This window comes from Thermobia domestica, chromosome 1, assembly GCF_964235325.1.
Source record: "Thermobia domestica chromosome 1, izTheDome1.hap1.1, whole genome shotgun sequence".
NCBI classification, from domain to species: Eukaryota; Metazoa; Arthropoda; class Insecta; order Zygentoma; family Lepismatidae; genus Thermobia; species Thermobia domestica.
Window position 1 is genome coordinate 336,532,331 of NC_137454.1, and position 17,195 is coordinate 336,549,525.

The 17,195-nt window shown below is 37.1% G+C and overlaps 1 protein-coding gene across 4 annotated transcripts in view; it reads left to right on the forward strand.

Moving 5' to 3' along the window:
* The window catches only part of KaiR1D (Kainate-type ionotropic glutamate receptor subunit 1D), a 700,763-nt gene that overhangs the window by 17,669 nt on the left and 665,899 nt on the right, over positions 1–17,195 (forward strand). For all 4 annotated transcript variants that reach the window (XM_081729531.1, XM_081729522.1, XM_081729548.1 and 1 more), the window contains exon 2: positions 15,627–15,854. In XM_081729531.1, coding sequence (XP_081585657.1) covers positions 15,758–15,854 — 97 coding nt within the window. In that variant the 5' untranslated portion in view covers positions 15,627–15,757. The remainder of the gene's footprint in view (positions 1–15,626; positions 15,855–17,195) is intronic.

Genomic DNA, 17,195 nt, shown 5'->3' on the forward strand with positions numbered 1-17,195 from the left:
ACCCGATGTTGTTATTAGCACTGCCTCTATGGTCGATAAATGTAATATACATGTACTAGATTGTATCGGCAGCGACCATCTTCCGGTGAAAGTCGTTATCAACCATCAGAGACGACAAGTATCTGAATCAACTATGAGAACCATCATGTTATACGACAAGGCGAACTGGGATCAGTTTCGTACTGATATAGATGTTGCTCTTGCCTCCTTTGTATCACCGACATCAGAGACCGACCTTAATAATACCGTCGTTAGCATTAGCACAGCTATCACCAGTAGCGCCAACAAAAACATACCTACATATCGAGGTAAAACATACCAACCTATGCTACCTCCGCAGTACTTGACTCTCGTCAAAAAGTCTCGCACTTACTTTCGAAAATACGAACAAACACGGAATCCAGAGTATTTGACTCAAGCAAGACGATGGCAAAGGACAGTTCATAACTACATTGTTGCTCATAAACGGCTTACCTGGAGCAAAGCATGCAATCAATTGAATACAAAGTCACATTCCACGAAATACTGGAAAAAATTTCATCTTCTAACTGGACAGACAGTTAGTTCATCTTATCCTCTCATACAGAATAATCAATCTCTAGATACAGATCAAGATAAAGCAGACGCTTTAGCCACACATCTTCAGTCAGTATTTACACCTCCGCCTTGCACACATCTATTCAGCCCTAGAGTTTCTGAAGAGGCAATTGCACAATTACTTCAACTTTCCATCCAGCATACTTTAGAAGCGGATAATCCTTTGACTCGTGAAATCACTTCCGCGGAGATACAGTCCATCATCAAGCGGAAACGTAGTACTGCTCCAGGCTTTGACCAAATAACTTACAGATTACTTAAGGAATGTTCGGTCAATTTTTTCATATTTCTAGCATCGATATATACATTTATGCTTAGAACTGGTTTCTATCCTCTTGAGTGGAAGGTATCTAAAGTCTGTATGTTTCTGAAACCCCCCCAAAAAAAACCGCATTCCGTACAGTCCTATCGTCCAATCCAGTTAACTTCCACGTTAGGTAAAGTCTTTGAAAAAATATTCGTATCTCGTTTACACCCATACATTATGGATCTACAACTTCTACCTCTCCATCAAACTGGATTTCGACCTCATTATAGCATAAATGATCAACTACTTCGTCTAACTACCATTATTACCAATCATTATAATAAGCCTCTTCCGTCCTGTCTCGTTTTAATGTATCTGGAAAAAGCTTTTGATCGGATTTGGCATTATGGATTATTTTATAAACTTCTTAAACTGGGTCTTCCTGTCACATACCTCCGAGTCATATTTTCTTTTCTACTCAACCGAATAGCCTACATACTCTATGCTTCCGATTTACCGTCTCCATCGCCGAACACTTATCTCTTTCAATATGCTGATGATACAGCTTTTCTTACACTGGGAAACACGATACAGCAGATTAATACAAACTTACAGACTACAATTACTAGCTTTCTGAATTGGTGTAATAAATGGAGACTTTCAGTTAATGAAGACAAAACACAAACACTTGTTATTTTACCTCCTAAATGCCGCAACAAAGTTAGACGAAATCCAAATTTCCTACAGATACGTGTGGGAGATCACTTTCTTCAACCAGCTAAAACAGTAACATACTTAGGAATCATTTTTGACGATAAGTTGCGATGGACACCCCAGCTTCAGAAACTTGTTATCAAAGCAAAGAACCGCTTACAACTTCTTCGTCGTCTGGTTGGCCAGACCTGGGGTTTAAATTCCAAATTATTGCTTAACACATACAAAGCGTTTATGCGGAGTATACTTACATTTGGACACATAGCCTGGTGTTCAGCGCCTCCGAAATTTTACAATAGACTTGAAATTCTTGAGAGACATGCCATTCGTCTTCCATTTAGGATAAAACTTCCGTGTCATAATGCTGACTTGTATGAAAAATTACCTTTCCTCCGCTTATTCAACACATAGCACAATTGCGTCAGAAGTTCATAACTACCAGTCTCCATGATCGTAAGGATATCTTTCTTGACACCATATTTACAGATTTACAACAAGAATCTCAATCTAAGTACCGCTATACACCACTCAGAGTTTTGCTTTCCATATACATCCGCACTCTTCCAGCAGATCACCACCATGCCACCTTCTTCCGTCACCAACTCATCCGTCAACATCTTCCACATCTTTTTCCATCATAGCACTTGTCTCACTACAACACTAATCTGGGCTTACCCCATGTTTCTCATCAGTCCTGAGCCGTCCCAGGACAGAAGATTAATCTGCATTTGTCTGTACTAACATCTATATGTTGTGTTGTGGCGTTACGAGCACCTCACTCATAATCATTTTTCCATTTTTGCATTTTCTACGTTATTTATTAGTTTCAGTTTTTTCCGCACCTTTTTGTTATCTTTTGTATGTGCACCTTTCCTTACTAGTTTGTTATTATTCATATATTATTAATGTTATTGTTGTTTAATATCTTTATTTTTGATTTTTGTTAGTGTATAATATAATAACAATAATTGTTTCACAGCTCTTTGACCAGCTATGAGTTTAATAAAGAATAATTGATGCTCCCACACCCCTGGCCAAGAGAGAAAGCGAAACCCTCTAGTGGCCGTTTCTTTATACCCATTCATTCCAAGTTCTTCAGCAATCAACCAATGTTATACTTAAATTGATGCCCAACACCCTCCAACTCAATGAATAAAGTACTGTCACTACCCACCACTCTAAAAAAAAAAAAAAAAAAAAAAAAAAGAAGAAGAAAAAAAAGCTTGGTGCTGAATTAACACATGAGTAACACGCTAAAGCAGTAGTCATTTTGTGTTGTTAATACGGTACCTTATCTTTTACAGTGTACTGAATTTCAAGTTTTTATTCCATTTCCAAAAACCTAAAACATGAGATTATACTGTACATCAGAAAAGGCCCATTTAAATGACATGGGGAATTTCTTCATCCTCCTTTAGACCCCCTAAAAATTAAATATATTTACTTTTGACAGTTTTCTTGTGGGTTAGTCCCAGAAAGCTACAATCATACAAAATTTCATCTTTCCACGTCAACCGGGATTACCTGTTATTTCGTGCCAATTCATGTAGTTTTACCTATGTGAATATATAGTTAGGATATTAGCTAGCTTTCGGCTAGCTGCGAATTTCGCTCCCAGACCCTCGACTTTGTTCGACCTGCAGCCTCGTACTTCTCATATCCTTATAATGTCTCAAATTTTAAGGGATGTCGAATTATATCCATATAATACTGCAACCCCCCACCCTTTTTTCCTTTCTAAGGGAAATATCATAAAACGCCGAAATACTTCTTTAATTAACATGCCTCTATACTTGAGATATTTCGAGGTATGGCTATGTTATGTTAACAACTACAACCCTACCCTTTTGCTTTCCGCCTATCTTCACTTGTTGGCTCAGTAGCACAGCGCCTATCTCTGGTGTATAGGGTCCCTGGTTCAATCCTCGGCAAACTAAGTTTCTGGTAGACAAAATCCTATCTATGTTTTTTCTCTTTACTTTAGTTTCCTTCCACATTCTCACTCCACCAATTAAATGGAAAGATTTCATTTCTTTTTTCCTTGTATGGGAAACATAAAAAACGCCAAAGCACATCTTTATTTCTTTTTTTTTTAAATGGAAAACCTAAATACCAATTTTCATGCTTCTAACCTTCAGAGATTTCTAGATATGGACATCTTATTTTAATAATTGTAACTTCACTCTTTTTTTTCTTCCCACCTTTTCTCTTCCCTTGTAGGGGAAAAATTAAAAAGAAATGCTGAAATACGTCTTTAATTATTTTGAATAAAAAATCTAAATACCAAATTTTAAGTTTCTAACCTTAACGGATTTCGTGATATGGACATCTTATTTTAACAATTGTAACTTTACTCCTTTTCCTCTTCCCGTCTTTTTTCTTCCTTTCTAGGAGAAATGTCTAAAAATGCTGAAACAGGTCTTTAATTATTTCAAGAGAGATATCTAAATATCAAATTTTATATCTCTAACCTTTAACTATTTCGAGATATGGTCACCAAATTATAACAATTGCAACCCTTCCTTTTCTTCCGCCTATTTTCTTCCCTTCTATTGGCAAATATCAAATAACGGTGAAATATACTTAGGTACAGTATATGTCTAATTATTTTACAAATAAGAAATCTTTGTACCTAATTTAATGTCTCTGATCATCAGATATTTCGAGATATGACCATGTTAAAATAATAATTGTAACTGCTCTTTGCCCTCCTTCCCCATCGAGTTCCAAAAATTCCTTCCTTAGTGGGAACTTACATCACAAATCCTATAACTTTTCCAAATTTCAAGTTTCTAGCTTAAGCGATTTGGCCTGGGCACTGGTCAATCAGTCAGTCAAGACCTCTTCTTTTATATAGAGATATAGTTGTAATATGATACGAAGTAGCAGAATTTAGAAAAAAGGTAGCCGTTTTGGGGGATGGTAATCCTACCGCCTTCTCCTTGTATCCGCCACTGATTGGCGTTATTATTAGCGGACGAATTTTAGCGTCTAACCGAGAGAAGTAGCTCACTTCGTATTCGGTAGGTCGTGGGTTCGATTCCCGCTGCTGACCATCCTGACTGGAGTTTTACAGGGTTTTTCTTCGTTTTACCAGCCAAATGTCGGGATGGTACCTTTTTAACAGGTTCTAGTAGATACCTTCCCAAATCCTTTCCATTGTCATTGTTCTTGTTGGATGTCCAGTATAAAACGACCTCTGTGCTGTATCTGGTGATTGTTAATTTAAAAAATCGAGAAAAATGGTTGTTTTGGTGAATACTAAAAATTCATACTGTGCGATAATGACCCCACCTATTAAGTTGAACCCGAAACTGAAATATACACTACTCAAGCTTTTCGTAATGACGTTAGCAAGATTACATAATCTGCAATATGGTTGTGGTTAACGAGATATAGACTAAAATTAGTTTTATTTAACTATAATGTTGTTCTAAGATGACACATCGATCGATAGATCACATTAAGCTGAACAAAATGGGATGCTTGAGAGTAAATTCAATGCGTAGTTTTTGAGAAAATTAATAAATTTTTTTTTCTGGCTTTAAAAGGTGACATTTGTTACCATGTGATGCAGTTGATAGCTTTTATCCTCCCAGAATGGATTATTCCTTTATTTATGTATCTATATAGGGATGCGCACGAGTCGAGTCGAATCGAGATTTAAGCCTGTCTCGACTCGTCTCGAGAAAATGTTGTCTCGACTCGTGTTTCTACTCAAAAATATGTTTCTGTCTCGACTCGTGTCTCTGCTTGAAAATATGTTTCTGTCTCGACTCTACTGGAATTCGAGACGAGACATATCGAAATTCGAATCAAAACAAAATATACGAGTTAAAATGTACGCACACATCAACCAGAACATTATGACTAGCTACCTAATTGTCAGTATGTCCACTTTTGGCACGGATAACAACGACGACGCGTCTTGTCTTGGAGACAAAGTTCCTTGGTAGTCCGCTGGAGAGAGTTTGCACCACATGTGCACACACAGGTCACCTAATTCCCGTAAATTCCGGGGAGGGGCCATCTTCCCGACGTCACGTTCAATCGCATTCCAGATGTGTTCGATTGGGTTCAGATCGAGCGTGTTGGGGAACCAGCACATCACTTGGAACTCGCCCCCGTATTCCTCGAACCACTCCATCACATTAAAAATTATAGAAAGATTTTTGAGACATTCAAGTCGAGAAATTAGTTTGTCTCGACTCGTCTCAAATTTTACAAAGCGTGTCTCGACTCGAATTCGAGTCGAGTCGAGTCGAGACTCGAGAAATGTCTCGACTCATTCGCATCGCTAACCGTATATGAAAAGTAACTGTTGACAAATATATTATATATTTGGTGTTTGATTTCTTCTAATAGTGACACACTCATACATCTAATACTGATACACATAATCCTAACAGTGACGGTCATACTACTTGAAATGTTTGTTTACACGGTAGAAAGAAAGAAACTAGATAGTTTATTTAATGCATTACTGTTATACTCTGTAGACAAGGTTGGCCAAATGAAGTGGTCACACAAGAGGAATCCCTTTATATTCAGAAGAGGTTGATCGGTTTATGTCCAACCGATTTGGCAACACTGTCATCACTTGCGTAGTTACGTTACAAACCATAAAACCGGTTTTCTTATCTTTGTACTGTCTGAACTTGTAGATGACCGACTGTCATGTTGGTATAACTCGTTTGATTTATCTGTGCGTGCGGCAAAATTGCGAAGTAATTTCCTGGTTTACAAATGATGTCAGCCACATGGCAGGATTGCAAGAGGTACTGGTTTTACTTGAGATTTCATTTCATATCCAGTTTTTTTTTAAATAAATTAAAAAATATCCTGAACTGAATCTAATTTATTGAAAACTGTGGTGTGTATACTTTAAGTCGTGCGTTGAGTACGTAAAACAATTTAATATGGGCTCAAACGGTAAAGCATTATGATGGCTGTAAACTTAATTTCTCCATATGAAATTAGAACTTAAAGAATATTAAATTGCATTTAAGGAGAACATTAATTTAATACGTCTACAGCAGTTGTGGAACAAGGAAAACATCATGAGCCTAATAAACTGCCATGTCGAAAAGTGCATACAAGGATATACCGGTATATATAAAACTGTGTGTCACCGGCTGAAATGTTCGTCGCATGACCAGACAGACTAACAGTACATGTGTTCTTACAACGTCACGTTAAACATTTTGTTTCAGTACACAAAGGTGAGACGAATTGCAGATGAGACAGATAACAAATCTCATTCTTTTTAGTTTTTTTAATAGCCATACTGGTTTGAAATACTGATGAAATTAGTTAACAGAAAAAAGATGCTGAACTCACTGTCGCTACAGTTCATGAAGGACTATGGATAGCTAGACACAGCACGTTCAACTGAATGATGTGCGCTCAGTGCAGCTCTTAAATGTTGTTATTTCTGACTTCTTAGACTTGAGTTCGCTACTTCTTAATCCATATAGCCTCATGTCTCATGATGATGAAGAAATGAAATGAAATCTTTCAGTTTTACGACCCACTATTACGCTTTGATGACAATGAAATCGTGGAATGAAGAAAGTGGGAGGAGACGGAAGAAGACGAGAAAACCCAGGCAAAGGTGATTATTCACAAAAGATACACTTGGTGCGAGCTGCAATTAAACCAGGACCGCAAGTATTAGAAGGAAGAGCTCTTCACTGAGCCAACGCGGTCCTTCATGATGGTGGTCCAGAAAATATTAGTGGTCTAATTGGAACTAAACGGCGTGACAAACATCTTGACATTTGAAGGCGGCGCTCCAAGTTCCCTTTAAATGCTGCTAGCAAATGAGAGGCCAGCGGTATTGTCACGTTTATTTTGTACACATCCACTTCTATCTCCTGCTACCTGCTCGCGCTGTAGTTCGTCTGCTTAGCCATAGCCACATCCCTTAGCACTCAGCAACGTTGAGTTAGAACTTGCCTTTTATTCGTTTAGCTTAAATGCCAAGATGTTTGTCACAGGCTTTAGAACCAGGGACTCCGCACTACGAACTTACGTGCGCTAACAATTCGGTGAAGGAAGACAATAAATTTATTTTAAAAAGCTTTAGTATTCAGTTTCTTTGTTCATACTCTTACTCACACTTGCAGATCGTAAATTTAGGTGCTTATGCTGATGAGAAAGAGCCCGTCTCCCTAAAAGAAGAGCTCACTTCATAATAAACTTTTTGAAATCTTATTATTGTAAAAGGGAACGTCTATTTTTTTAAAAAATGTCTGTACTCGAGATGAATTATAAGAAAAGTCGTATCATCGAGGATCATAAATAAAATACTGCATATTAGAAGAAGCACTTATTGATATCACTATATCTACTAAGAGAGAGTAGGCTTAAGCCGGTCAGGCCCTTCTCTACGCCACTACAACCTACAACCTGCAGTATAAGTTTATGCATATGCTTTGTATACCATGGTTGAATAAAATACACCAATTTTAATAAAAGTTATTACAATTTTGTCTATCGCACAAGCAGTTGTTTCTGTTGTTTTTTTAAATACAATATGTGTCTACATTTTCCAACAAAAGGGGCTTGATCCTCATTGATTTCAACCTCAAGTGATGTTGATATTTGGAAAGGTATTCAAAAAATATATACAATATTACGTTAAAATCATATTATTTTTACGGAAGCTATCATGTAAAATTATTTTGCTATAACATTGTATGAATGCGCGCAGTTCTAGCTTCTGGTTGTTCATAGTTTCTTTCACTTGCTTACTCCTGACGAATTTAAACCTCGATCAATATATATATATATATATATATATATATATATATATATATATATATATATATATATATATATATATATATAATCTAGGCTAGAGGGAATGCATATTGAACAGCAGTTCTCTTATTTTAACTTTAATTATTATTATTAGTTCTAATTTTAAAATGCTTTAACTTTATAGTTAAACATTTTGTTCATATTGCCTATTGATTTGTCCTTAGCGCGCTTCGCCACTGTTGATGGCTGGAATGGTTGAAGCAATGATGCGGGTACTGCAGCAGGACACTGGCCATTCATTGGAGTTTCCCTCTCGTAACAACCTTACATTAGCATCGGCTAATTTTCCCTCTCGCTGAGTCTTAAAAGGATACCGCATCGATTCTGCCGATTACCCTCAGTAAGTGCTCTGAAATTTCATTTTACGCATCGCAGTTCATCAAGTATTATTTCAACATAGATCACACTCATGAAACAACTGGGACGAACTCTGCACAAGAACTTTCACATTACAATGTCCACGCATTGATTTCTCGTAATGACGTACGTGTTTTCTTTTTTTATTTTTTTTAACCAGTACTTAGTTTTTTCGTTTTTAAAATAGAATTTCCTGTGTTATCTATCATTGGGCTTTGTGTTACGAATATTACTTTCCGCGTCAAATAGCAACGCTTATCGGCTCTTACGCTATCATTACTGTTTAATAGACTGACCGATTTATGTTAAAATACAATATAGCGTAGAGATCGTTAATTGGCTGAGAAAAAATACCTTTCCAACCAATAATACCGGTGAGATCCTAATGTTCTGATTAATATTATGTCAGGGGGCTTAATCGAAAATAATGACTAGAGCCTGATCATATAATTAGATACCCTAGTGGCGAAGCCAAAACATTTTTGATGTCCTGGGAAATTTTATGCAACACTATTAACGTTATACTTACGATAAATAAAGATTTAATCATTCTAACTACAATATAGACCGTATTTTCGTGTCTGTGTTATAAACTTTTGAATTGGGGGCATGGTGCTCAGTGATACACTGCTTACCTCTGGTGCGTTGTGTCCCTGGTTCGATCCCAGGACAAATAAGATTGTGGTGGAAAACATCGTGTCCGTGGGTTTTCTCGGAGTACTTCCGTTTCTTCCCACATTTTCATTTCACCAATTCTCTCACCATCATTCACGTGCCTTAATCATTGTCTTCCTTAACCTAAAGGACAAAAACGTGCTACGTTAAACCAAAATATTTAATTTCAATTCAATTAGAAACTTTTGGAGGTGATAGAGGAACTATTTTCAACTGGATGTTCTGTGGCGTCGCTAGAATTTCCACGAAACAAGAGATACCTTTTTTTTTTAATTTGAGACCAGATGAGAAATTTCACGAGTCGTAGGCAATACTAGTTCACCCAAGTCTCATTTCCCGGACACTGTTTTGGTGTTAAATAAGAGGGTAAAAATGAGTGGAGGATCCGGCGAAATACCGGATCACTGCTTGTTGTTTCTTTTGGGTGCAAACTTCTAATGGAACGGATATGATGTATCTGTAACAAGAGGATTACAAATGGAGAAATTAGAATCAAACTTTCATAGCATGACCACAACAGTATAGGAATAAAATAAACTAGGACAAAACGTCAGTATGAACAATGTTAGAAAAGTTATAGGTACATTGCGGATAATTTTTGACTTATCCCCGTACATGAATTTAAGGAAAAAACAATAAGGGCATACATTCTGTACATAAATTTACAAAACGAGACGAAACGAGACGGAAAAAGCTTTTTCTTTAAGAATTGAGACGAGGCGAGACAGAAAAAGCTTTTTCTTTAAGAATTGAGACGAGATGAGACGGAAAAAGCTTTTTTCGTTAATAATTGAGACGAGATGAGAAGGAAAAAGCTTTTTCTTTAAGAATTGAGACGAGACGAGACAGAAAAAGCTTTTTTTCTTTAAGAATTGAGACGAGATGAGACGGAAAAGCTTTTTCTTCTAGAACTGAGACGAGACGAGACAGAAAAAGCTTTTTCTTTAAGAATTGAGACGAGATGAGATGGAAAAAGATTTTTCTTTAAGAATTGAGACGAGATGAGAAATAATTCTTCAAGAATTGAGACAAGGCAAGACTTTTAGAAAATTTACAGCCAGAGACAAAAAAGTCTCACTCATCTTGTGGACAACACATGGGATTACAATTTACTGTTTCAATTCCCAGTAAACCTCACAGAGAGAACATGGTGCAGGCAGTAAACCTAACATTGATAAAACAAGTGTTGACAGAAATCCAAGATCATCGATGGTTTTGCAGCTATATTACCCGTCAATTTATGACTATCTGTGCACAGAGAACACTTAATTAATTTATTTCGATATGCGATTCCCTACTCTCATTTGTTGTAATTTAATCATTTCCAATTGTCCGTGACATCACGGTTGCTGCTCTACTTCTCAGTAGGGGGAACGTGCCTCAGTGGTAGAGCGCTTACGTCTGGTGTGTGAAGTCCCTGATTCTATCCCCGGCCAAGTGAGTTTGGGGAGGACAACATTGTGTTCATGGCTTTTTTCGGGATACTCCCGTTTCCTCCGACTTTCTTATTCCCCCAATTGTTCCATCATCCTATTTTTTAGCCTAAAGGACATATACCTAGAACGTTGAACTGAAGATTTCATTCCGAATTCTCAGTAAATCACACACACACAGAAAGCAAGCAGATGGCAGCAAATCTAACGTTGATAGAAGACAATGAATAATGACAGGTACAAAAGGCGTAATCGATAGTGGACCCACGCAGTTACTAACGCTCTCGCCTTTGGTGCCAGCGATTCCGGGTTCGATTCCCAGTGGTGACACTCGGTGGAAAAGTGTAAAAGCTTTTTCAGGCCAACTCCTAAGTAATGTTTTCCTGGGATTTCCTCATTCACAATAGTCAAAAGCCGGGATGGTACCTAACATAATTGTGCCTGGCCGCTTCCTTCCTTCCCCAATCCTTTTTTCCTTTTCATTCCTCGGATAATGTGATCGCCGAGAAACGTCATTCCTCATACGTGAGGGCTAACATGGCCATAGATGCCAAAAGCCCAGAAATCTAATTCCTAATCCTAAAGGCGTAATCGATGGTTTTCTACATATGCTCGTTGATTCATAACTACTCGAACATTGTCAACACTTCTTGTATTCCACGCTGCCTACCTCATTCCCTCCAGTTTCTCGCTCGACCTGTTCTCTCTCCTGGCTCTGATAGTAAAAGCCGGTTCCTACGTCATCCACTGGAGAGTTGGAAATGTTTTATCTAACTGTTTCTCGCTGTCATTTCTCCGATCTTAAAGTGTGCTTCTACCACGGGCTCCCAGGGTAGACAGTTGCCTGCCCTCTAAGTTTGAGGTCTATAACAATAGAATAATAATAATACACTGATGAGAAACGTGAAAATTTACTTACAGTGGGGCTGTAATTCCTTTGCACCCGCAAGCAAGATGTGAAATTATGCTAAGCTGAATCCTACGTCAGACACCCGGAAGTCAGAAACGATTGTAATAGAGAAGACTGTTTATTTATTTATTTATTTATTTATTTATTTATTTATTTACATGATGTACTCTGAGTGAAAATTATGAAGGCAAATTTCCATGCGATCTTAGTGTCCGTTTCCGTTTCAAACAAACGATGATACAGCTGTATACTTTAGACTACTCTTTAGACGAATTTGATATATATATATTCTAGGAATACATACGACAAACATTTGATGAAAATGTGGCTATTGCTTCTCGAATAGAAGTAATGTATTTAGCGGTCCCATTTAACTAAAAAAAAAATCGTTGCATCCTACTTGACAGACACAGCCATATAATATGGTCAGCAAACTAAATTATAAGCAGTGGCGGATCTAGAAGATAAAAACGGGGGAGGCAGCAAGAACCCAGTCTATGACAGATATATCATGAGTTTACAATAAACTTTCAAAAATATATAAATCATAGCATAAATTATTTTTGTCATTTAAAATTGTTGTTTATAGTGTAGGCTAGGCTAGGCGGCGGGGAGGCTAGGCTTCCTCGGACGCGGGCTACATCCGCAACTGACTCTAAGTCTATCCCGACTTTCATAATCCTATCCCCATCAGGATCTTGCCGCCTATACTCGAACAATTTGTCCATGCCGACCAGATGCCGCGGTCGGATTGCCGGCGCCGGATACCGGCGTCTTTCCGCTCGATTTTCGACCGCGACGAATAGTTGATTTGCCGAGCAGTCACCAAACAGCTGGAAATTTGCATTAAATGCGTCGGCGCCGCCGTCGAAAAGAGGCCGTCATAAGGAGTCAGCAGAGGGTCAGAAAGAGACCTTTGCGACTGTTTTGCTGACTTTGACGGTCGGCAACAGTCGGCAACAGTCGGCAAAAGGCATTCTATTTTACGATTTTCGACCGCTTGCCGCCTCGGCAAAAGGCCGGAAACTTTAAACAATTAGATCGTCGTGCCGCCGCGGACGGGTGCCTTCTGCCTCTGGCGGCACGCCACCGTCGACGGCGGCAATCCCTCTTGCTTTTACTCCACTATAGAAAAGCTTACATTATTCACCAATCTCTCTTGCTTTATTGCTTTTCCGTCATGCCTATAGCAAACATAGAATCTTCATATATTTCTGTGCATCAGGTCTACAATCTTCCTGCTGTTTTCATTTAAAGGCCCGATATTCAATGTTCTAGTTCTTATACTGATTTTTTTCGCCTCTGAGTATAAATACTGAAAACAGTGAAAATACTCGTATTCACTTATTATTTCAGATTTCTACCTAGGGGCGGACTTAGAATAAACAGAGAGTAAAGATCGTACTCCGAAAATACTCCGTACTCAATCATTACTGTGCGTATTATAATGAAACTTACTTCCCCTACAATATTATGTATCTTGAATTTGAATTCTATACGTTATAACCAAAAGTCAATATCACGCTATTACAAAACAACACAAAAAGAACAACTCGTTTATTTTCCCTAAAATTGTCAGCTGCCTATATCAACCACTTTTGAATAGAACCAACGGTGGACAACATCGCCAGGTTTCACAGTACAAAAATCAATCTATCCATCTTCATACTTTACGTATATATAAATTAAAGTGATAATTTGTGACTTAAACAACCCTTAAACCATCCTACTGATCTCCATCAAATTTTCCATACAGATGAGATTCGGGCCCAGGATTATTATTTTTTTTTATTTTTTTTATCGTTTCATTTTGATGGTGCAAATTAGGAGAGGGTAACATTTAAAAAATGATCCAAAATGACCGATACTAGTGTCGCATCCATAGTTTTCGGAGTCGCTGAGATAAACAGTGATACTTTAGATGCCATTTAAATCCAAATTCAATCCTTTATGTCATAGATATTCTTTCCGTTATGTCCAAAATGAAACTTATTCTCCCCGTGCGAAGAACGACTATTCTGCTAGTATTTTATAAAACGTCAACGGGTTTTAGTTTCAGTTTGATATTACAATGTAAATTACACTATAAACAACAATTTCAAACCATTGTAACAGGACTAAAATATGTATGACTTCCATTTTCGAAACTGACTGTTGTTAATGTGTGCACGAACATTATACATATTTCTTTTTCCCTGACATGGATGGCAATTACTTATCTCGGCACATATTCATTAAGTTTGAACTTTCAACGCACTCCACAGGGTTGTGGCTTTGAATCTATGACGTGTTCAATTAAATGGTCTCCAGTTCAATATAATAAATGAACATCGACTTCACAATAGTGTTTCTCCTAGCATGTATTGTGTGTTTCTTTATGTTCGACCAAGATAATCTCAGTTAAAAGGGCAAATGAAAATTTTGAATGAAAAGCTTGATACTTCATTTATATATATATATCTACACACAGAATGTTTCAAATTAATGTATCCACTGTTTCAATGTTCACTCTACATAAACACAACACAAAAATATAAATAGATAAAACATAAAACAAAGTGTACGAAACAGAAGACAGTGCATTTCATAAATATTCTTTAGTTTTATTTCGTTCTTTGTTCAGTAGTATAAACGCTAATGGCCGCGACACAACTGTACGTTTAAGCAATGGAAATGGATAGTGAAACGTTATTGGCAAACGTAAAGTATGAGTGAGATGCAAACAACGTTAAGGATTTGAATTTAACTGACCAGTAGTGCTAGCTACAAGTCATTTGCTAAATTTTAATTACTATTTCTACCACATTCAACTGCTGATAACTTTTCTCTTATCTTATTTATTATTGCAAAACCTTCGCATCTAACGATACATTATCACCACTTAATCATGATTTGGATGCAGATTTACAAAAGGTTTTCACAAAATAGTTGTTTTACTCTTTAATTGAGTGAATATGAAAGTGGACTGTATTAGATATTAATTTGCCGCAGCAAAGTATTTCTGCACAGTTTAGAGATGCTGTAGTTTATGTTTACAAGTGTCGACTTACTAGTCTGAAACCATAACCAGCGCTTATGTCAGTTAAGATGAGTAAATGCACACATATGAAAGATGGCTGAGTTAGATATTAATTTCCGGTAGTGGAGTATTTCTGCACAGTGTAGAGAACCTGTCTTTTATGTTTACAATTGCAAGGTTTCCAATGGGGAATTGACCTGTGCCAAGGAGTAGGGCCACCGGCGTGCATGACGGCCCTTCAGCCACTTTTGTACCATGTATTACAATATATATCATGCTCTCTCTGAACCCTCTATTCTAAACCGGAAGTGGGATAAATCAACTACTTACGATTTTAACGGTGAACACTATAAAGTACAAATGACAATATATAGCAAGAAGTGTGAGCTCCTTCAGGGCTAAGCGGTTAGCGTACGCAGCTTTGCCATGGGAGATCGGGTTCGTCTTCCAGCAGGAGTTCATATGATTCGTATTCCACGTTAATCAGTTGGTCCCGTCTCATATACTGTAGCCTTGCTGCTGAAAGAGACGTTAAACTCAACTCAATATAAAGCGAGAAGAGGTTTTCTGTAATCAATTAAATGCCCTAAGAGCACATTCCATGCTCACTTTAACTCCCTTCTTAAACTGGAAGTAATAGAAATTACTATCACTTCTGGCTGTAATATTAGTTGAGGAAATATCACACCACACAAACCAAACCTCTTCAACTAGTGTACACGTGACGCTGCTACTTGTAACATGATGTGGTTACAAAGTTCTTGAATATTAATTCAATTTTAATTTATACATAGTAGATTAAATTTATTATTATAACTTATTCTAACGACATGTTTTTCTCAATTTCAGATGAGTAGTCCGTGACTGCACTTTCTGTTTGGAGGGATGTCTATTACCTGGTCTTGCATATGAGTGTAAATAATCTGTCGAGTAATTATCCTACAAAAATGACAGTGTTGAGTGTGAAGTGAAGCTTTGCCATGTGGAACAAAGTAGTGAATCGGACTATTTTATTTGTAGTGACGGTGATTTTAGTTATTGACAAAGCTTTCGGACTACCCGAAGTCATCAAAATCGGTAAGTACTACATTAAGGTTGTAATAGTCAAATTTTATTCATTATATTCAATTTTCATCATTCTTGTTATTGTAAAATAAAGACATTGTTATTTTTGTCTGAAAACTTGTAAGACTTCAACTATTCTGTAGCATGCATGTGTGTGAGATCATAGATGATGATACTGCAACTTTGTTTAACGAAAATCTTTTCTCTACATCAGGCACGTAGCCAGGATTTCGTGAAGGGGGAGGGGAAGTCCATGACATGAAATACTGTGGTCATCACACCAGGGTCTTGATCATTCTAAACAATTTTATTGGAAAATATATTGGTTCGTTTAACCAGGATTTCGTGTAGTGTGTGGGGGAGCGTGACATGAAATACTGAAGGCCCAGGAGCTCAATCAATCTAAACTACTTTACTATCAACATATATTGGTTTGTGAGGATATGTTGGTAAGCATTTTAATAACGAACTATGAAGAAATCTCGAGTAAAATAAATAAAAAATGTTTAAAAAGATTAAATAATATTTACGTCCTTCGTCTGTTTATTCAAATATTACAATTTTTCTTTCATTATGGCCTCAACTATTTAAAAAGTACATATTCACTATTACAAAAGTACATACTCAATAATGTCTTGTAAAATATTTTACAATATCTGACTTCCTTTCTCTGTTGAATAAAATGTTAACAGAACTTTCTTTCCGCACATTTTTTAAAATTATTTATTGTTCCGTCAACTACTGTCTGTTCCAAATGACAGGTTAAAGGAGCAGTAGTAAATTATTTTTGAAATAAACATGTTTGATACTGCAAGGATGCGATGACGAAAAATTATGATAAAAAATGTCCATGCTGTTACACAACGGCACTATGCTTTTGGAAGCTTGAAATCTCCCTGACTAGTAGCAGAAATTCTGAGAATTCCGTAACTTTTCTAGAAATTTCAAATTCCCTGACTCATCCAGGATATCTCGCTCACCTCAACATCATGTATTGCAAGTAATACAAATCTCCTCATAAGAAAGAGCAACGCTTCCTATAGTTTTTTTTATTTTTAACGCTGATCCTTCTTTTTCTAATTTTATTTTGTTTCATCTTTCCTTAATTTTTTCATTTCTGGTCTTGAAGGGGGGTCTGAACCCCCGGACCCCCTTGGCTACGTGCCTGTCTACATACAAAGGGAACTAGGAGAGTTTTGCAACACGATCTTATTTCTTATTTTTTTCAAACTACTTTCCACCACACATTACACATTTTTCCATTCTTCGAAACCAGTCATCGAAGAAACTGTGCCATCTTTCGACAGAGATCGGAACACAGTCATCGCTCCAAGCCCTTAGTAGGACGTCATC